This window comes from Eptatretus burgeri, chromosome 11 (genome assembly GCF_056783735.1).
Source record: "Eptatretus burgeri isolate ZD-2024b chromosome 11, Ebu_testis_v1, whole genome shotgun sequence".
NCBI lineage: Eukaryota > Metazoa > Chordata > Myxini > Myxiniformes > Myxinidae > Eptatretus > Eptatretus burgeri.
The window spans coordinates 86,430,899-86,453,934 of record NC_140971.1 but is presented as its reverse complement, the minus strand read 5'-3'; the positions used below and the strand labels follow the sequence as shown (position 1 = coordinate 86,453,934).

At 41.6% G+C, this 23,036-nt stretch overlaps 1 protein-coding gene across 4 annotated transcripts in view; it reads left to right on the top strand.

Annotated features, from left to right (window-relative positions):
- Positions 1–16,072: 16,072 nt before the first annotated feature.
- LOC147017558 (interleukin-11 receptor subunit alpha-like) overlaps positions 16,073–23,036 on the top strand; it is a 65,104-nt gene continuing 58,140 nt past the window's right edge. The window contains exons 1-3 of one of the 4 annotated variants that reach the window (XM_085847253.1): positions 16,073–16,280; positions 16,439–16,565; positions 17,183–17,230. In XM_085847253.1, the coding sequence (XP_085703379.1) occupies positions 17,195–17,230 (36 nt within the window). In that variant the 5' untranslated portion in view covers positions 16,073–16,280; positions 16,439–16,565; positions 17,183–17,194. Of the gene's footprint in view, positions 16,281–16,438; positions 16,566–17,147; positions 17,231–23,036 lie in introns of all 4 variants that reach the window. The other 3 variants (XM_085847255.1, XM_085847254.1, XM_085847256.1) reach the window with 3 other exon arrangements.

Below are 23,036 nucleotides of genomic sequence, written 5' to 3'. Positions count from 1 at the left end.
TCATCTTGAACATCACATTTCAAAACTGTCAACCTTCCTTTCTTTTTCACTGTTCTTGACTCACTTCCAAACAACCTCTTGGTTTGTGTTTATATACCTTTATCTTTCCAGATCTATGTCAATCCTCACATTGCTGTTCTCCCCTATGCTAACCAGCTATTAATTTCTCCTCCACGTTCTCCACTCGCTTCAATTTTGGAACCCAAGAAGATGAAACTTTACACTACTTCCATATGATCGTTTCCAAATGTAAACATGTCGATCTACTCAGCTGACAATATTTTAGTCTTTCGTTATATTTAAATAAAGACCAGCTTTTCACTTTCCTTCTTCATGGTCTGCATCAGTTTCATCAAGCACCCTTTACTTTCTCCAAAACAGAGTGGTATCATCAGCATTCCTGAGATTGTTCATACATCCTCCTCCAATCCTGACTCCAGCCTCGATGTCATCCAAGTTTGATTTCCTCATGATGTACTTTTTTTTTTTTTTTTTTTTTTTTTTTTTTGTATACCTTGGTCGAGGCTCGTATGAGAGCTAACACACAACTCACAGCAAGGAGGCATGAGACAAGAGGGGCGGGAGTGGAAGGGACAACACATTGGGGAACAGACACAGGTGAACTGTGGAAGGGAGAGGGATGGGGATGGGACGGGGAACATGGCGAGGAGAAGATGGACATTACAGGGACTTTCAGGAAGGAAAGCAGGAGAATTGAAGGAAGTGGGCTTGGGTGGATTATCGGGGGTAGAAAAGATCGAGGATTTGGATGGAGGAAGATAAGAGGTGGTGGTGAACAGCTGTTTTGAAAGCCTGGAGGGAAGAATGGGAAAGAATAGAGTGAGGAAGTTTATTCCAAAGGCGGGAAAAAAGAGGAATGAAAGAGTGAAGATGAGCAGTGATTCGTGATTTTGGTAGTTTTACCAGAAGGGGGTTGTTGGCGGACCTTGAGCGCCCTGTGGAAATGTGGATGGGACAAATCGCAGAGAGAGCAGGGGGGGCAAGGCTGGAGAGGAGTCGGTAGAAGACAGAAAGACCACCGACCAACCTGCGGTGATTGAGTGAGAGGCCCAAAGACTCAGCTTCATTGCGGGAGATGCCAATGATCTTAAAAGCCCTGGTTTCGACAGCGTGAAGTCGAGAAAGGTGGGAGGCAGGAGCACCAGCCCAGAGGGGAGAGCAGTACTCCATCAGGCTATGGACAAAAGCTTTGTAAGTAGTCAGGAGCTCAAGAGGGCCGAGGAAGGACTTAGCACGACAGAGGATTCCCAGTCGGCGACTGGCTTTTGAGGCAAGGTTGGAAATGTGACTTTCCCAGGAAAGGTCATGGCAGATAGTGAGACCCAGAAGCTTGAAAGAAAAGACTTCTTCCAGAGGATTGTTGAGAAAGTGGATGGGGGGGTTTTGTAAACGGTCCTTTCGAAGAGACATCGTGAGAGTGTGAGATTTGTGTGGATTGAAAGACATGTTCCACGTGTTGGACCAGTTTGTGATTTTATCCAGATCTGCAGTGAGCGAAGAAGCTGCTGCTTGCCGGTCTGAGGGATGACAGATAGTACGGCAGAGGGTGGAGTCATCAGCAAAGAGAAATAGAGGATTTTCCAGAGAGTCCGAGAGATCATTGATGAAAACCAGAAAAAGAACAGGGCCCAGAACGCTACCTTGAGGAACTCCAGCCTGCACAGGAAGAGGGGATGAAAGAACTCCATTTAGGGCCACACGTTGACTGCGACAGGAGAGGAAGTCTGCGAGCCATGAGTGGAGATGGCCTTGAATACCATGGGAAGAGAGTTTGGTGAGTAGGGCAGGGTGCCAGACTGTGTCAAAAGCACGTGATATGTCCAGGGATACGGCTCGGATTTCCTGTCTGGCATTGAGGACCTCCATCCATTGATGGGAGAGCAGTAGCAGCATATCCAGGGTAGAGTGACCTGGTCTGAAACCAAATTGATGATTGGAAATCAAGCCATTGGAGAAGAGGAAGGATTTCATGTCTGAAGCGATGATGGATTCCATAACCTTGCTGATGATTGGGAGAAGGCTGATTGGTCTGTAGTTACAGGGATCTGTTTTTGCACCTTTTTATGCAGGGCAGTGATGTTAGCAGATTTCCAAGCAGATGGCAGATGACCTTGGGAAAATGAGAGGGTGAATAGAACAGAGAGAGGGTGAGCAAGAGCAGAAGAGCAGGCTTTGAGGACACGTGGGCTGATGCCGTCTGGACCGGTTTCAGAATCTGACTCGAGGTTTGAAAGCAAGCTCTCCACCTTGTCAGGAGAAAAGGATACAGAGTCCAGGGACAGTTGGGTGCGACTGGGTAAAGTGGGTAGAGATAGTGATGGGTTTAGGACACAAGATTTAGCTGCAAACACCGAGTTTAGACATTCAGCTTTATCACGTGTGGAATCAGCAGTGCGGCCATTTGAGGTAAGGGAGGGGATGGAGGGGGAACATACACCAGAAACAGATTTGATTAAATACAAATTACAATACAAATTGAACGAGTTAGGGGTAGAGAATGCACCTCCGTATAACGATATTTAACATGATGTTTCAAAATGTTGTGGACAGGTTGAGTATGTGACGAGGACTAATCAATTCGATTTTGGTGAAGATCCGAATCCGGCCTATCGGTGGGATACAAAACGTGACCTGTTCAGCTTGTCGGAGTTTTGCTCTCCCGAGTGCCGTTCTAGTTTTTCTCAAGGTGATCGAATGCTCATGAAGGACAAGGACATTTCAGGAGACAACTGTGTACTTCATTTGATTTCAAGGACAATAGACAAAGGAGAAATTGATACACTGCATGGGATCGCAGCATCATGAGCAATACTTGCAGATGACAACACCAGGCAAGTGAATACATATGGCCTGATTTTGTTCATCATATCAAGTATTTTTTGTCTTTCAACAATTTAACCTTTTATATCGAAGCGATCACCATTTTGGTTTTACTCAATTGAGCACACTCACATAGGACATATATCTTTGGATTAAAATTTCGATTTTAGAACCTTTTCGAAAGATAAATTCCCGAAATAGTCTTTGAACAATGGACTTTTTTCAAAGTGCGATCAAGTAATATTTTAGTTTAGTTTAAATCGAAGATAAACCCGGATTTCTCAGAAATTTCCAATCAGAGTACGACAAGCTTCTGGGAACTCATGCTAATGTAGTGTTAGTGAATTCCAAAAAAGTTATCGGCACAAACCCACTGTGAGCCTAATGAATAAACATCCGAACCACTTCCACAAAACTAACTAAAAAAAGTGAAATAAGGTATTATATTGCAAGGTTTTAAAAGCAAACGATTTACCCAAACGGAAAGACGAGCCCATCAACAAATTCACCAAAAAACAGAAACATGAAAGTCCTGCTCTCACCAATTGTAACATATGGTTGTGAGAGTTGGAGGATCTTGGAAGTGAAGCCAAGAGGATTGAGCAGTTTGAGATGTTACGTTAATGATGGATACGCACCAGCTACCTGGATCACAGAACAAATTAATTTGTTCAGCGCTAAACAGGAGTGGACCATGCTTTGTTGAGTATCATCAGGAAACAGAAACTGTGATACTTCCGTCATGCTATCAGAGCCAGTCAGTTGACGAAAAGCATCATCTGTTGGCGAGCAGCTGGCAGAAGCTCCCAGCGCTGACCATGGAACCGAGAAAGTAACGGAAGCAAGTGTTTGCGACTTCTGGAATGATCACCACTACCCAGTAGAGAGCGCAGAAATGGAAAAATGAAGAATAGGCTCAAAAGATGACGGCATTTCTCCTTCCAAATGATGATATCAGCGTGATATCATAAGAGTGCAGCGCAGACGTGATTTTGAGATAGGCCTTTTCCTGTTTGTGGTTTCATTCTCATTTCCTTTCATTTCTAATTGTCTATAAGTAAAGAAATAACACTGAAAAAGCGTAGATGTTGCGGTTTATTCCGGTATGCCGCGTCAAACACCGATAAGCCGTGGGAGTATTATTGTTGCATATCAAACTCAAGGGGGAGAGGTTCATCGATAGCGGGAACATATTTGTGGGATGCAATATACGTCATATGCGGTAACGACTGAAAGCAATCGCACAGTCAGAAATAATTTTTGGTGTAGGCGCAAAACAGTTTTCCACGATCTGATTCGAAAGAGAGAAAAAATCTCCACCCGTGACCTTTACTTGTTTTCAATTGTACCCGCACCTCACCTGTGGATGTACCTACTGGGACACTTCAATCCTCATTTCAGTTGTTATGGTGCTGCTGTTGTTGTGCAAGGACTGGATGAATGCTAATTTTTCTTGTGCAGTTGCAATAATCGCTTGCTTACAGTTTAGGATTGGGTTAATTTGATGGTTTTTACTGTATTGGGAAACTTGCTGTCAAATATAATTGAGGAGACCACGTGCGACGTTTTCAAGTGCCCCAGTACTGTATGTGCTTCCTTGACACATCACCTGGGATACCTTGAAGCATTCTGATACCATCGCAGGCTGGCAGGATACCTTAGAGATATGTTCAATCACCGATGAACCTGGGTTCGAATCTCGACCAGGCTATGAACTGTTACATTGGTGTTTCGCATGCAGGGCAATGCATCAATGTGCAACGTCCATGGGATGATCGTTGGTGTTCCATCTCCTCGCATTAGTTGCTGCATGTTAAAGATCCCACAGTGATCTGAGGTACACATACTCTCCTTTATAAGCTGTCTAGCCTGGGTTGGAATCCAGACCCAGCTAAAAACTGTCATCCTGGTGTTTTGCAGGAATGGCAAGGCATCAATGTGTGTGCCGTCCTGTTTGCCGGCGTGAGTTATTCTATGTTAAATATAATCGCATGATGTCCTTCGTGAAGAGAAAGCACGCTATCACCGGCACGATGCCCAACTTGCAAATGCTGCCCTAATTTCCTGAGTGGAGTGGTGACCCAACCAGGATTGTAGCCTAGCATCTGCTTCACCAGCACCATCACTCTGCAGAGGATATGGTAGATGATGATGATGATGATGATGATGATGATGATGATGATGATGATGATGATGATGATTATTGTTATTATTCCTCCGAATCCTACCCTGACCTGGCCGAGAGAAGGTATGAGCACTAGTGGGTCGACTTGCCCCATGGAATCGCCAGCACAGTGCCCCAATGATTTCCGAAGTTATGTTGTTGATGATGATGATGATGATGTTATTCAAGCATTCAGGTCTGAATTTGCAGGTTTAATTAATGAGTCAGTTGATTATTAACTTTTCTTATTATTATCGAGTTGAATAATAAATTTCAAATTGGTAGACCACGTTCAACATTGCTCTTTTTTGATAACCCATTTTAGATGTTAGGATATGATACATTCTTCTCCAAGCTCCTCGTGTTGCGTGGTGAAAATCCTCCATTATTAAAATGAGCAGCAGGTGATATCTCTTCTATATTTGCTGCCGTTGCTTTTTATAAACGTTTTAAACTAATTCTATCCACAAACGAGCAGGGTATGCTTACACATTGTAAGCAATAACGAACCGTACTTCCCCATCGTCTCGGGACGCTCACCTGGATTTATTTTTTTCCATTTATTTATAATTTCATTTAGGGATGCTTTCTGATGGTTCTGTGATTTTTCCTGGGATATAGTCTTCGATGTCCATCAGCACATGAAATTACCGTGCTTCCCCATTTTGTCTTGGGTCGCTCACCTGCATTTATTTATTTTCATTTATTTATATTTTCATTTATGGATACTTTCCGATGGTTTTGTGATTTTTTTTCCTGTGTGTGAGCTTTTATTTCTGTTGTTACGTAAAATTTCAGCTTTCTACATCACCTGGAAGGTACCAAATATTAATGTCAGTGAGTGGTTAGAAAGAGCTTTATATTGTTGCGAATTCGCACCCGCCGGCGTGCGGACGGCCATGTGACTCGAATCGCGGCACGTCGCCCACCGGACGGACAATTCAGTCGTGACCCTCTCGGACCAACGCCGGGAGCTGGTCACGGGTGGGGGTTTAACCTCACCACGATCGTGCCAATTGCCCACCTGCGCAGGATAGGGTTGCTCGCCAAATTCGATTACCTAAGTACCTGCACGAATGGTCGACCGGGCGATCGCACCACGCCACAGGGCGACTCCAGACACTAACCGCTTAAGCGGTCCGTTCCGTGCTACAGTGATAACCGAGCAGTGTTATCGTCGGCCTCGACGGTTCCGATTCATTATCGGGCATATTAAGCCCACAACGAACCGTTTACGTGAAGCAGGATGGAGGGTCAATTAAAAGGAGGGAGATGAAGCGAAACGGGAAAACAGTTCAACACAATGCACATTTATTCCGCGGCACACGGAAAGCACGTATATACAGCCACAATAATCAAAATGCACATATAAAGCGAAAGCAAGAGTTAAACCGAATACGCGTACACACGGCAACACTTATACAGTTCTACTTTACAGATGGCGCCAACACACATTTACTCAAAAGCAAAGGAAAGAAGCCACCCTCATAGACAAGGGGGCAGACGGGGCCCGTGGGCCTTTATGGCGTGGGACTTGGCAGACCGTACGATTCCCACGAGACCGTTGCAGGTTACCTGCACCCTCGCGGTGCGATGGTGGGCGAGCTCTCTCTGGCGCTCCTTGTACGAACGCGCAGGTCCGCGCGACACAGCTGGCAGAGCGATGCCTCCAGTCCGCATCCCCTCCGCGATGTCCGGACTCTCCACCGACTGCAAGCTCCAAGGAGCAGGTGGCTCTACGGACCGCTTCTCCAAGACCCAGACGGGCAGAAGACCATGAACCGCCGACTGACACTGACACTCTCACTGACCGCCCTGACCTGACCTCTTCAGCGGTGTCTCCGTGCGCCCTTTTATTTCCCCGGCACCCCACCCCTCCCTTCGCGGCAGCAGAAGTTGAGTTCCAACCGTCATTCTTGTTTACCAGAGAAATCGGGGTGGGAGTTGAGTTCCAACCATCATTCTTGTTTACCAGGGAAATCGGGGTGGGAGTTGTTGTTGTTCCCCTTTTGTGTTCGTGGAGATGTTGACGGTTGCTGGCGGAGTGGTGAGGATGGCGTGGTTGTTGAGAGGCAGGTATGGTTGTGGTTGTTGTGAAGCGGCATTGTGGTTGGTGGTTGTTGTGTGATGGCGGTTGAGACGTGGTTGGTTTAAAATAAAGATAGAACAGATAAACGGCTATCTCAAAGCGTCGCAGCCCGAATGAATCACATAAATTCCCTCTATACAACGGGTTTGGGGCTAACTACACATGTACTTAGAGATATCTCACCTACAGGCCCTGAATGGTGGTTTGCGAATTTCCACAGCCGTAATAATATATTAGATACCACGTTCTCTTTCAGATCCTCCAGAGAGAGCCCCCTCCCTGCCCCCCCCCCTTTTCCATAAAAAATATTCTCATGTCTGTCATTCCCATGTCTATCATTCCCAGGTTTAAGAAGTTTTCACCGAGGGGTCAAAAGAAGTTCCCACTATAAGGGTGACCCACTCCTCCCCCCACTCCCCTACCCTCCTAGGATTTTTTTTTGTCCTTCCTGTCAATATCTTTCATACAAGACATCTCATGGGGATGTGTTGAGTTGTTATGGAGGTGCTTGAAAACTTAAAACCAATATAAATCCCCCCAAAAACCACCTGTCCGTATGGGGAGGGGGTTAAACCTTGGAAAAATAATTGTTCCCATGACTTTGCCTAATCTGAGCCTCTTTTGTCGAAGTACTTACTACACGTGCCTTTGTCAGACAATGTCTGAGTTTACTCCACACATACATGCAGACACATACATACAGCTTGATAAGTAGAGATTGAGAGATGTTGTTGCTAGGCTTGTCCTGGTGCACAATGATCTGCGATTTAACCATTCCTGTAGCCCCCAGATCAAGTTGTCCCATTGGATTTGTAGTCTCGGGAAGTTACTCCATATTTTTTGGGGTGTCTCCGAGTATCTGTTGAGCTGCCACTTTACGATCAAATTAATGCCGTGTACTCTCTGCCATAAAAAAAACAACTGAACATGTAATTGTTAATGCGATTTATTTACGTGACATCATGGAACAGATGACGTGCAGACCTCTGACAGAGATAAATGCTTAATAATTACATGTCCATTTTATATGTGACCTAATCACTTAATGCTGCATTGTGGTGAATGTTTTCACATAGAGATCCAACATTGAAGTGACAATCTCAATACCGGGTATGTCCACCTCCGGCAGCAATCACTGCATCTAAGTCCTGGAAGTGTGTTTGCAGTTCTCTGGTAAGTTTGAAACCGATTGTTTAGATGGGTCGTGCAAATGTATCGGCCTGAGCAGGAGTCGTTATCCTGAGACATCCACTTCTTGGCACATCTTTTGTTGATCCAGTGCCTTGATAACATCTTCTGAGCTCTTCTCACATTAAAGAGCCTTGCAGCATGGGTATTGCAAGATCATGCTTGAAGGTGTCCAATTATTTAATTCCTCTCATTTTCTGACAGTCAGGGCATTGTGATGGATTGTTAAAGAATGTAATCAGTGTTTCTTTTTGGATGATCCTCATGCTTGTGGCTTGGAAAGACCGTTTCAAATTTGTTTAGAATGCTTTGTGTCACCTCTAAAAACCTTATGGTGCATGAGTTGCACGTTTTGAATGATTATTGCATGAGACAACTGCGTTATGTAGAAACTTTCAATCAGGTGTTCTTCACATCCCTTGTGCCAAAAAGGCACTTGGAATGAATGCTGCAACCAAATACATCATCAAGTATACATGGCCAGTTATTTTATGGCAGAGAGTATATAAGTACTGCACTTGTCAATGATGCCAATATTACTCCATCATTGCTCATTTAATCCCAATATCTCCAGAAATAGAGTACTTTTATATCACAAGGTCAAAATTATGGTTAAGTATTCTTTTTATCCCTTAACTGGCTGTTAGCCCAATTGGTGGCTATATTTTGGGTCCTATCCATCCATCTGTCTGGCCGATGCCTCTACTCGTAAATGACTGGACACATTTGTTCTTTCGTATTCAGCACATGGGTGCAATGACAATCGGGCAAGAGGCATGCCAAATGATTTTGGGATCAGAGCAAAAATGCATTGGGCACATGATTTTATTTCCCAATTTTGGTAATTAAAAAAAATTACAAGAGAAAACTTTCTTTAATAGGAGAGTACAGGGTTGTTTATACTTTTGGGCATCAATATATTTACGTGCAAATACAACCCGTCGCTTCGCTGACAGGGACAATAAAGGGGTGGGGGGGGAGAAGATGAAAAAGGGGAAGCTAGTGGGGAGGTGAGAGTGACACCTCACCAAACATTGCTATTCACTGCGAGAGAAATGTCAGATCAGGTCAGGTATGGGAGCATGCGCCAGAGCAGCGCGTCGCTGCGTCCACTACCCGCCGGTACTCCAGGGGCCTCCATCTGGCCATCCCCCAGGCAGATGCCTGACCCATCCCCATCTCCTTGAGATGCCGATCAATCTGCTGCAACCACGAGGCATGTGGTCGGCCCATTGGCTCCTCCACTCACAAGACTCCCTCGTTGAGAGAATCTGGTGAGCAGGATCAGCGTCAGGAAAATGAGTCACATGTCCATACAGCCGCAGCTGATGCTCACGGACTATGCAGGTAACAAATCTCATTTGAGTCTCTCCCAGCAACCGCTCGTTGGACACAAAGTCTGACCAGCGATAGCCAAGGATTCTCTGAAGAGACCTGGTACCAAAGGAATTAAGTCTCCATCTCAGATCCTTGGTCAGAGTCCAAGTCTCATATCCATAGAGCAAGACTGGAAGCACCAAGGACCTGAAGACTCGGATTTTCGTCCTCCAGCACAGGTACCGGCAGCGTCACACCCCATTATCCAGTGAATCCATGACTCCCCAGGCCTGACCCAGACGTCTATTGACCTCTGACACAGCCAGCAGAGACATGAATATCACTGCCAAGGTAAGTGAATCTCTCCACGAGAGAAAGGTGGGGGGGGGGTGGAAAAGGAAAAACAAAAAGAAAGGTGAAGGGTGGAGGTGGGGTTAGCAAAGAGAATGATTTGTGACACTTAATTGCCAAACCCGAAAAAAACTCATGTCAGAACAGCTGTACACATGACGCCACAACAGAGTTTGTAAAGTAATGTGCTTGCACATCTGCAAAAACTTTGATATTCCAATTCTAGAAAATTTGTGGGAAAATGAACCAAAAGCAATCACTGAAAACATTGAAGTACATCTCACGTATGACCTTATGACCCCATCGTGCGTGAACATCGAAAATAAAGCATTGTGGCCAGATATCATAATTAGGTACAAAAAAGGAGAAGAAGGCATTGCTAAATGAAGTGTTAATAGCAGTGATTTTTGACTAACCATGCAGAAATCAAGAAAATGACCAAATACCGAGACCTCAAGCATGAAGTGAAAAGATCCTGGAAGCTGAAGAATGCCAAAGTTGTCCCAGTGATAGTTGGAGCTACGGGAATGATGACAAAGAACCTCACGGGCACGATGAAGAAGAACCTCACAGAGATATTAAAAACCATCCCTGGGAACATCACTACAAACAAACTACAGTTGGAAGCCGTCTGGGAATTAGTAACGATCCTGAAGAGAGCCCTCGGAACAAAACTTTGAGAACAGAAAACTTCACAGCTTGGTCCATGAATCGTGACCCCTTACCTAAATGAAGGTGGATACTTTGAGCCCACCTTGGGGGGACTCCATTCCACATTCTGAAACCCCATATGTCGATACCAATTAACGACACACACACGCACGCAAACACACACACACACACACACACACACACACACACACACACACACACACACACACACACATATACATATACACACACACGCACGCAAACACACACACTGCCATTTTATTAGTCGAGAAGATAATTATACACATTACCATTTCAGTATCAACACAAATTTGAATTATATACTTTTTTATTGATATGCATACATTTTATCATCTCCACTGCCAACATGCACACTTGGATTATTTATTTATTTATATATACTTTACCATATCCAACACCAACACACAACTTTGAATAATTTATTTATTTACATACACTTTTCCATCACCATTGCCAACATGTCACTTCAAATTATTTATTTCTTTTTATACATTTTAACATCAGAGTTACCTGCTTACCACCATGAATTATTTATTCATTTTATACATTTTAACATCAGAGTTACCTGCTTACTACCTTGAATTATTTATTTATTTTTATACATTTTAACATCAGAGTTACCTGCTTACCACCTTGAATTATTTATTTATATATACTTTACGATATCCAACACCAACACACAACTTTGAATAATTTATTTATTTACATACACTTTTCCATCACCATTGCCAACATGTCACTTCAAATTACTTATTTATTTTTATACATTTTAACATCAGAGTTACCTGCTTACCACCATGAATTATTTATTCATTTTATACATTTTAACATCAGAGTTACCTGCTTACCACCTTGAATTATTTATTTATTTTTATACATTTTAACATCAGAGTTACCTGCTTACCACCTTGAATTATTTATTTATTTTTATACATTTTAACATCAGAGTTACCTGCTTTACCACCTTGAATTATTTATTTATATATACTTTACCATATCCAACACCAACACACAACTTTGAATAATTTATTTATTTACATACACTTTTCCATCACCATTGCCAACATGTCACTTCAAATTACTTATTTATTTTTATACATTTTAACATCAGAGTTACCTGCTTACCACCATGAATTATTTATTCATTTTATACATTTTAACATCAGAGTTACCTGCTTACCACCTTGAATTATTTATTTATATATACTTTACCATATCCAACGCCAACACACAACTTTGAATAATTTATTTATTTACATACACTTTTCCATCACCATTGCCAACATGTCACTTCAAATTATGTATTTCTTTTTATACATTTTAACATCACAGTTACCTGCTTACCATCTTGAATTACTTATTTATTTTTATACATTTCAACATCAGAGTTACCTGCTTACCACCTTGAATTATTTATTTATATATACTTTACCATATACAACACCAACACACAACTTTGAATAATTTATTTATTTACATACACTTTTCCATCACCATTGCCAACATGTTACTTCAAATTATTTATTTCTTTTTATACATTTTAACATCACAGTTACCTGCTTACCATCTTGAATTACTTATTTATTTTTATACATTTTAACATCAGAGTTACCTGCTTACCATCTTGAATTATTTATTTCTTTTTATACATTTTAACATCACAGTTACCTGCTTACCACCTTGAATTATTTATTTCTTTTTATACATTTTAACATCACAGTTACCTGCTTACCACCTTGAATTATTTATTTCTTTTTATACATTTTAACATCACAGTTACCTGCTTACCATCTTGAATTATTTATTTCTTTTTATACATTTTAACATCACAGTTACCTGCTTACCACCTTGAATTATTTATTTCTTTTTATACATTTTAACATCACAGTTACCTGCTTACCATCTTGAATTATTTATTTCTTTTTATACATTTTAACATCACAGTTACCTGCTTACCACCTTGAATTATTTATTTCTTTTTATACATTTTAACATCACAGTTACCTGCTTACCATCTTGAATTATTTATTTCTTTTTATACATTTTAACATCACAGTTACCTGCTTACCATCTTGAATTACTTATTTATTTTTATACATTTTAACATCAGAGTTACCTGCTTACCATCTTGAATTATTTATTTCTTTTTATACATTTTAACATCACAGTTACCTGCTTACCACCTTGAATTATTTATTTCTTTTTATACATTTTAACATCACAGTTACCTGCTTACCACCTTGAATTATTTATTTCTTTTTATACATTTTAACATCACAGTTACCTGCTTACCATCTTGAATTATTTATTTCTTTTTATACATTTTAACATCACAGTTACCTGCTTACCACCTTGAATTATTTATTTCTTTTTATACATTTTAACATCACAGTTACCTGCTTACCATCTTGAATTATTTATTTCTTTTTATACATTTTAACATCACAGTTACCTGCTTACCACCTTGAATTATTTATTTCTTTTTATACATTTTAACATCACAGTTACCTGCTTACCACCTTGAATTATTTATTTCTTTTTATACATTTTAACATCACAGTTACCTGCTTACCACCTTGAATTATTTATTTATTTGTGCACAATTTACATTCTCCATTACAAACATGCAACTTTGACTCATTTATTTATTTATATACACTTTATCATCACCACTGCCAACATACCACCTTTAATTATTTATTTCTATCCCTTTTCCCTTTCTTCAACATTTATTTATTCATTTATTTCTTCATTAATTCAATTAGGTATTTAAATGTGATGTACAATTCCCATGTTTATGGTGAGCTGAGCGGCTGTGTCCTTGATGTGGAATTGCATCCTTGTTTTATATGCAGGTATCTAGGCTCATGGAAGAGCACAACTAAGAGAGAGGGGCAAAGGGAGAATGATGGGATGACAATAAACGGATGCAGCACGAGAGTAAGTTGGAGGAGAAAGATGATTACAGGGTCTCAGCAGGTGTTGGTAAAGCTTCTTCTTCTTCTCCTTTCGGCTGCTCCCGTTAGGGGTCGCCACAGCGGATCATCCGATCCGCATAGTGATTTGGCACATGTTTTACGCCGGATGCCCTTCCTGACGCAACCCTGGTCGCCTCTTACGACACAGGGATATGGTACACCTATTTTAACCGGGGTATACACCGGCCCAGTATACTGGTACTCATTTCGCCGACCTCAGAAGGATGACAGGCTGAGTCAACCCCCTGGTGTATTAATTCAGTGGCCCAACGGGGCTTGAACTCAGGACCTTTTGGATCCCAAGCCGCTGCCCTAACCACTGCGCCAACACACCAGGCTAGGTGTTGGTAAAGCTCAGTAGTGAAAATGGGGAGATCATAAGGTGACCTGGGCAGCACGAGAATTGTGGGGTATGAAAGACCAGATATAAGCATTAAGTTTTGGTCTTGGGGAGGGTAACAAGGAAAGCGTTTATGGCAATCTGGAGTGGCAGAGGCTTGGTGGACAGATGAGTGCAGGAGGAACAAAACCAGAATAAAGCTGGTTAAAACTGCTTGGCCACCAACTGCCAATTGTGCTCAAGAAGTCGACCCTGAGACTCGACGTCCTGATGGGAGAGTCTAATGATACGGAGGACCTTGGATTACAGGACCTCAAGAAGGGATGGGTGGAGGGAGGTGAGGGAGGGGATGGGAAGCAGCACCAGTTCCACTGTGAGACCATTTTCCATGACATCCGGATGAATGCTTTGTATACTGTTATATAAGCCTAGGACGTCATAAGAAGGATATAGCCCTGCTGAGAATTGTGAGGGGGAAGGTTGGAGATGGGATCATTATATTTTTCCTGGAATTCCCATTTCTATTGTGCATAGCCAAGTCAGGTTATTCAACGTAAATTAGGGTCAAAGTTCCCCAGTTACCCCTTTCCTCAAGCATGGGATTTTAAAAGTTTTTATGCACGATTTATTACTGATAGACTTTTTCACACTTGTCAGATTTGTGACCCCAGTGACGATACAGCTTTGTTCGAGTTTATTATTTTAACTTTCAGTGTATAGTTAATATATCGCTCACTTTGAACTGATGGCATAATATATTGGTCGATGGTTGCTTCGTATGATATCACATGTATATCCTAATCCATGTACTCAAATGTGAGATCTTTCTGTAAATTAAACAGCACAACTTTCCTTTTATACAGCTTTTCTCCAAGTAGGTGAAGAGAAAAAGTTATCTTTGCTTATTTCAGTAATAACTACAGTACTACGTTGACAGGATAGCATAGTGTATTCAAATGTTTAAGATAAAGTTTCAAGTTTTAAAACACTGTTTTGTCCCTTTAAACCTTTTCTTGTTGCTCAAATTAAGGAAGGAAAATATATATATATATATATATATATATATATATATATATATATATATATATATATATATATATATTTACATACAATATACAGAGATATAGATATATTTCCATATATATATATATATATATATATATATATATATATATATATATATATATATATATATATATATATATATATATATATATATATATATATATATATATATGGAGCACAACATAGATTTTACAAACTATGGGCAAATTTGGACAAGGTGACTTAATTTTGGCACCACTGAGGGAATTGGGGGGGGGGGGAGTGGGGGAATGTATCTGCCTGGTGTTGGCTTAATGGTTAGGGTGGTGAGCTTGGGATCCCAGGATCCTGAGTTCAAACCCCACTCGGCTGTTGAATTAATACCAGGTGGGGTTGACTCTCCCTGTCATCCTTCCGAGGTCGGCAAAAATGAGTGCCAGCTTGCTGGTATCCTGTGTCGCGGTGGCTGCACGTCCAGGATTGTACCCAATAGCCAAGGAGACTGCTTCGGTAGCACCAACGCTCTGCACAGAATATAGTCCCCAATGGATGGATGGGGAATGTATTGGATAGTGAAACTATGTCTTGACAGATAAAAACATATGAGATGCAATATTTATGGTGTTACAGTAGTCAAAGGACCAACTGACAAATCTATGTGATTGAAAAACCACAGAAATATGCCCAGATTATGGTTTGACTCCCAGTCAGGTTATAAGCCGTCATCAAGCAGGGAATTGCACGGATGAGGGTGCAGTCCTTCAGAGGTAACATTAAACAGGTTGTTGCACATGCTAGCATTCCCTAGTAGGTGTTAAAGTTCCAAAGCTCCAACACCATGATGAAGTTTCATGATGTGTTATGTGCCAGCAGTCCCAGCACCATTATCAAATTTCCCATTCCTGTGTAATAATGTGCATCAGCATCACAGCTTCATTTCAGGAATAAGCAAACCAGTGGGCCGGAGTAGTTGCGTCAAACTGGGATGCTGAGGGCGGTGGTAGAAACCTTGCACTCGGAAAATGGGAGGGACAGAGAAGGATTGAACTTGTCAACTCAAAGGTTCCTCACCACTTCCTTTCTCAGTCCAAACCCAAACACATTTGCTCGTCTCATTGGTGTTGAAAGCCTTTCATGAATAAATCTTTTCTAATACGAGCTAGATCGAGTTGTTCTCTGAGTCTGTTGTAGGTTCATAGGTACACGTTTGACATCTGACGAAACCTTTGACAAAGCAGTTTGGATTCAAACTGAGTCTGAACTTCCAAGCATCAGGTGAGATTCTTACGATTTCATGTTAAAGGATTTCTCCAAAGTGGCTTCGATTTCACATTGCAGTATTATACCATGGTACCTTCAGATTGTTACCTCTGTGACCGAAGGTGGGTGAAGGTTTTGTTTTCACCCCAGTTTGCCTGTCTGTTTGTGAGCAGGATATCTCAAAAAAGTTGCGGACGCATTCGGACGAAACTTGGTGGACAGGTTGGGTGTGTAACAAGGCCGAATTGATTCGATTTTGAAGATCCGGACACAATAATTTCTGATCCTCCACCACCGAAGGTTGGTGGAGGTTATGTTTTCACACTTGTTTGTCTGTCTGTTTGTCTGTGATCAGGATCCGAATCTGATAATTTTGTAAATTATTCTTCACCATTTGAGTGGTTGGACTAAAAACGATATATAACACGATATCTCAAAACGTTGAGGATGAGCTATGACGAAACTTGGTGGATGAGTTGGTTTGGCGACGAGAACAAGCCAATTTGATTTTGGTTAATGTCTGGATGCAGATCCGGCCTATCAGTGTTACACTAAACGTAAACTGTTCAGCCTGGTGGAGGTATGCGCTCTACCGAGTACCGCTCTAGTTTCGTTGTGGATCCAGTGAGATTTGTGTTGTTGTCTTCTTGTGAGAAAGTAGAGTTTTACATGTGTTGCTGATGATGTAATGCTGTTCACTTTGTAAGTTTGAGAGAGATACACGTCAGGAGTGTTTATGATCGTAACATGATGCAACCAGTGGTGGGCCAAATTTGTTGCATCAAGCCGGGATGCTGAGGGCAGTTGTAAAAATCTGGCACCAAATGTCCTTCCTATTTTTCCTGCCTTATCAAATGTACTTTTCATCATCCTGTTTACCAGGATGGATTGAATGGTGACCGATATTTTGTCTGCAGTGCCTCTTGGAAATGGGAAAAACATCCTGTGCTCCAAAATGCTTGGTGGTAAGTAAGGGTTATCAGTTTGGATTGCAGAAGTCTCTTTACTGAGGTGTGTTTTGTCATTTTAAATAAAGTTTGTGACAACTAAAGTTTGAACCTGGTTTTGGCTTAGCGGTTAGGATAGTGGCTTGGGATCCTACGGTCCTGAGTTCAAGCCCCGTTGGCTGCTGAATGAACACCAAGGGGTTGACTCAGCCCGTCATCCTTCGGCAAAATGAGTACCAATGTAGCAGCCAAAAGGCTGCATACGAAGGGAAGGGGTATCGACGGATTAATTAAATCTGGTATTGGTGTAGCGCAGGCATGATGGGCCGAATGGCCTCCTCCTGTACCTTAAATCCTTGTAAAAACTGGCTTTACTGTATTGTGCACCGCATATCATTCACCTCTGGTCTTGCAAATCACATCCCTCACCCTGATACTGCAAGGGATTTGTGTGATATTGTAAAATACAACTGCTTTCCGTTGAAGTCTCCAATTGAGAATGTAATTACTATGAATTTTCCCATCACTTGCAATTACCTAAACTGCATACTCATTTTCCCTGGCTGTGGTGATGAAGGTGGCTTGCTTTTCCAAAAGATTGCATCCTTACTTTCAAAATAACCTTGAAGTAGAAAGCCCACTCTCTCAGTGCTCACAGGGTAACTGCACACATAATGGTCCCTTTTCTCATCATACTTCCTAAACAGGTATAGTATAGAAGTGAGCGCCATGATGTCATATCGCAGTGGAGGATTCCAAGACAGTGGTATTAGTGATGTCAATAGCAGGTTTCTGGAATCTGAGTGAGTCTGAGGAGAATAACCGCATCACTATTGAGTTCTCAGAAAAACCCACTGGCTCACTTATGACTTCAAGAGAGGGAGTCGCCTCCCCCCCCCCCACCCCCCACTCATCTGGTATGGTCTACATGGGATTCAAGTCAGAGTAACTTGGAATGAGCAGCAAAGCCAAACATACCCTCAAACAAATCGATCAAATTAGTTTTATTCAGACCAAAAGTTAGAATAAATTAGAAAGTTCATAGAAGACCTCACTCCCATGCAGTGTTCAAGTATATAATTCAATTGAAATAAAACAATTATTTTTAAGGTCATATTAACCAATTACCGAAGTTTACTGCCATTAATGCAGTCTTATAACCAGAGAGTTGGTGTCAAAGCCACCCAATGCTCGCCTGTTTATACATTTATCGTTTTTAAAAGACTCGTCTCATAATATTTTTTTATAAAGCATTGCAGTGAAGTCTGATCCAAATAATTTTAAAGCAATATATGTATTTGTATATTGTAATTAGTAAAAAATAGTGTAGTCGATAAAAACATTGGAAAGGAAAAAAACTTTAACGTTGATGTGCTACAAAAAAGTTAAGTTCAAAACAGGTCAAAAATTTTAAAAATATTTGAAATTATTTTTTTATTTCAACTTCACTACATCAATAATAATATACCCCAAAGGAACCTCCATGCCAAATATCAGCATCCGAGTGCACATATTAAATGAATGGCAAGCTTCTAAATAACTTGCACCAAAAACTTTAACATTTTCACGCTGACGCTCACGCCGGGGGTATCGTTATAGCTCTCTGTTCTTCGAACAGACGAGCTAAAAAATAAATACCATTCCTTTCGTGCTGTAAAGGCACAAAGGGCTGCGGAGGCAGTTTAATTGGCAAGGAGTAGAGAGTCCTGGACGGGTAGCCACTCCAAAGCAGGTTACCCTGAATAGTTATTACCCCAGTACACTGGCACTCATTTCACAAACCTTGGCAAGATGACAGGCTGAGTCAACCACACCTGGTGTCAATTCAACGGTCAACAGGGGCTCAAACTCAGGATTGTAAGGTCCCAAGCCAGTCACTATAATTGCTAAGCCAACACCAAGCTTGCAGTGTCTCACACGTTACTTTAGTTATTCGTGCTTGTTGTTTGTGTCCTTTATGACATCCTTAAAAACAGTACGTTTCCTGTTTGGAATGATTTTCAATTTTGTTTGACTGCCAGACAGGCAATTAAACAATTATCTCACTCCTCTATGTGGATGTGAGATGGGGACGAATTCAGAGCCAAAGTAATGTTAAACTACAGGTTAGTTTTCCGATTCATGTTCCAAATCGTGTTCAATATGTAACATTCAGTTGAAATGAAGTTGTTCCTCGATCATAAACTGAAGTTTGTGGACAGGATCGAACCAAATGCTTCACCCTGCTTTTCGCTTCGTGTGTGCGGGGTGATAAAGCATAACTTCGTATCGAAAATTTTCTGCTTTTTCATGCATCTTCAATGTCGAATACCAAGTTCTTCACTTGTGCCAAACGTACATTACATTGCAAATAAATGATGTGCTTGCGTTTTATTTATTTATGAGCAAATACCACCAATCGCTTTGCTGACGGTAATACTAATGGGGGGAGAAGATTGGGGAGAGAGAAGAGAGGAGGTAGGGAGTGCGAGGAGGGGTTGGGGAAGGGAAGACACTGTGAGGTGAGAGGAAAGGAAGGCAGACGTGCCGTGGAGCATTAATTATCACCCGGACGCGTCTGGAGCCAAACTAGCCAGAGACAAACACCACTCTGACAAGTCCGGAGACAGACTCCCATCTGGATACAACTACCATCTGGATATGTCCAGAGACAGACAGAGAGAGAGACGTGGGGGGGGGAGTGAGAGAATTGTGGGAGGAGGGTGCTGCACTGTATTGGGAGGAAGTAGAGCAAGGATGGGACAGAGAGAGAAACAGACAGACAGAGAGAGACAGATATATGCTTTCTGAAACACACGCACGCACGCACACGCACACTTGATATCTGCAACGACCCAAAAGTAGCTTGCCTGCTAAACAACTGAGTACATTTCACTCAAAAACAACGTTGCATTTATTTAGATGTTTCAGGAATATGTTCACGAACATTAATCTTTCTAAACAGCTACATGTGATGGGTAGAGAAAAAAATTTGGCTCGGTAATACGGCAAACTGCTTGGAAATCGGGTGATATTTCACAACAACTCGCTCAGGGTGACGGAGCACGAACCACTCGCTCAGGGCAACGGAGCATGAACCACTCGCTCAGGGTGGTGGAGCAGGAACCACTCGCTCTGAATGATGTGACGGCCAAAAGCATCCGAACTGAGTGAACGATTCTCTCAGAAGGACGTAGCGTGGTACCGCAAGTGACTGAGGCGTTTGGCAAGTGGCTTAAGCACTCAAGCAAGCACTCCCATTAAATGGTTGATAAGGAATGATTGGCGAGGCTGTCACTGCATATCATATAGTGTCCCTTTAAATTTAAAGCCAGCCTTCACAGTGCATGCAGCAGTTCATGAAATAAAATGAATTCGTTCAAATAATGACGTTATCCACAAGAGTTGCAGCTTTATGCAGAACAATCCTGGAGACATCGCAAAGTTCAATTGCCCATGAAATAAACAATGCAGATAATCCTCCATCTTGCCTGCTCATCTGTGGACGTGTCACGTGGTACATCGGTTTGGGGTCTGCACAAACATTTAAACCTTTTACAGCGCGTGCGCTGGTATACAATTGCACCGAGGTTGAAATGTCCCGGGTGTCTACCATGTCTCCGGTGTCCTCCTCCCCCCCCCACCCCATGCGCCTCAAGTGACAGCTAATGACGGCCGTCTTTTAGATGGCAGTGCGTAACCTAGACGGAAATGACGACAACTGACGGAAACAATTGACGGAAATACCCGACTATTCATGGGCCAACAACTGATGGAAAAATCCGAAGAGACGGCCAATATAATAATAATAATAATCATAATAATAATAATAATAATAATAATAATAATAATTTGCCGGTTTCCGCATGAACTACACATTAGATTCACACAATACTGCCTTTTTTCAATGGAAATTTGTGAAATTAATGTGTTATATATGTGAAAAACATTGAATGAATTGCTTCACGGGAAAAAAAAAAAAACAAGAAACGCTCCCCTCTCATGTACGAACGAACGAAAGACGTGTTTTCCGCCCACCCTGGCATTTCGCGCCGAACGCTGAAAGCTAAGTTCTTCTTATGCCATCATTCTTTTGCGGCCTCCTGCCACGCTGTATCGAACGATTTCATTCCTTCTGTTATATATAAAGATGCTTATCACAATAATAACAAGATTTTTACATTTCAAATATTAAGTACGCTTTTTAATTGTTTTTCAACTGAAAAAGCATAAATTGCATATTTTAACATCAGTGCACTCATTTGCTTCACGACACATGCTGTATTATATTGAAGGATTTCACTTGTTTTTTTTTAACGTCTGTTTTTCACCAGATTTGCTTTGATTCCCTGTGGAGCACCTTGCGAAATCTCCAAAAATATACACACAGATCTGGCAGATGTTATGGATAGGCATTCCCTCTTGCGGGCAGGGAGCGCGGACAGGTCCAGCAGTGAATGCATTAAATCATATTGCTCAATGAAGCTGGGAAATTTTGGGACGTTGCAAATTTTTTTTGTTTACTCAATATAATTCTCCAAACGGTGGAAAAAGATAAGTTTAATGCTTTGGAAATTTCACATTTTCTTGTGTATCTATGATGAAGGAGAGAATATAGCCTTGCTTGCTGAAAGTAAATAGGTGTATCAGCTTAGTTAAAAGACTCGTTATTTCTTTAAATTATCAGATTTCACAACAGATTTCGACACTTATTTCGTCCGGACGATATCCGATCCTCAAAACCGAAATAATACTTTGATGATATACTTTAACTAGTCCGTGAGAGAACATCATAGAAAATCGTATCATATAATGCACGGAATCGCTCCAAGCTCCTAAATTTGAAAACTAGAGGACTTGCAAATGCGACGTACACAACGATTCGTTGCTATGATGAACAGGCATTCGATAATATGAGTGAGGAAAGTGAAAACAACAACTTTATTGTTAAGAAATCGTTGCGGCCTGTTCCAAGTCAAGGCATGGTTGAGCAGGCCAAAAAACATGGCGGCTTCAGACCCCAGCGAGGTTACCCAGGAAACGCCTTAAGATGAAATGAAATGTTTTTTTTTATATCTTTTTGGTAATTTACCAGATTTATTTTAAGATGTTTTATGTTTCCCCACAATCTGCCTGTGAATGTCATCACACAGTTCACTGTGATGTCACCGATACCTCGATCAATATCCTCCTTCATTGCACTGCTTCGTCAGCATAATATATCATCTCAAATTTGTGCGAATTTCGAAATGGAGAAGAAGGTTAATTCAAGGATGTCTTAAGGCGTTTCCTGGGTAACCTCGCTGGGGTCTGAAGCCGCCATGTTTTTGGGCCTGCTCAACCATGCCTTGACTTGGAACAGGCAGCAACGATTTCTGGCGGAGGATGCCTGATCTTCTTCTTCTTCTTCTTCTTCTTATTTCGGCTGCTCCCGTTTGGGGTCGCCACAGCGGATCATCTATATGATCCGCATAGTGATTTGGCACATGTTTTACGCCGGATGCCCTTCCTGACGCAACCCTGGTCGCCTCTTACGACACAGGGATATGGTACACCTATTTTAACCGGGGTATACACCGACCCAGTATACTGGTACTCATTTTGCCGACCTCGGAAGGATGACAGGCTGAGTCAACCCCCTGGTGTATTAATTCAGTGGCCCAATGGGGCTTGAACTCAGGACCTTTTGGATCCCAAGCCGCTGCCCTAACCACTGCGCCAACACCATGCTCGGAGGATGCCTGATAAAGGATATAATTAAATAAGGCCGTTAATTATCTTCAAAAGGGGTGTTTTAATTAAACCAAACACAATTTTCACTCTTGCACTTCCTTGGAGTTTTCTT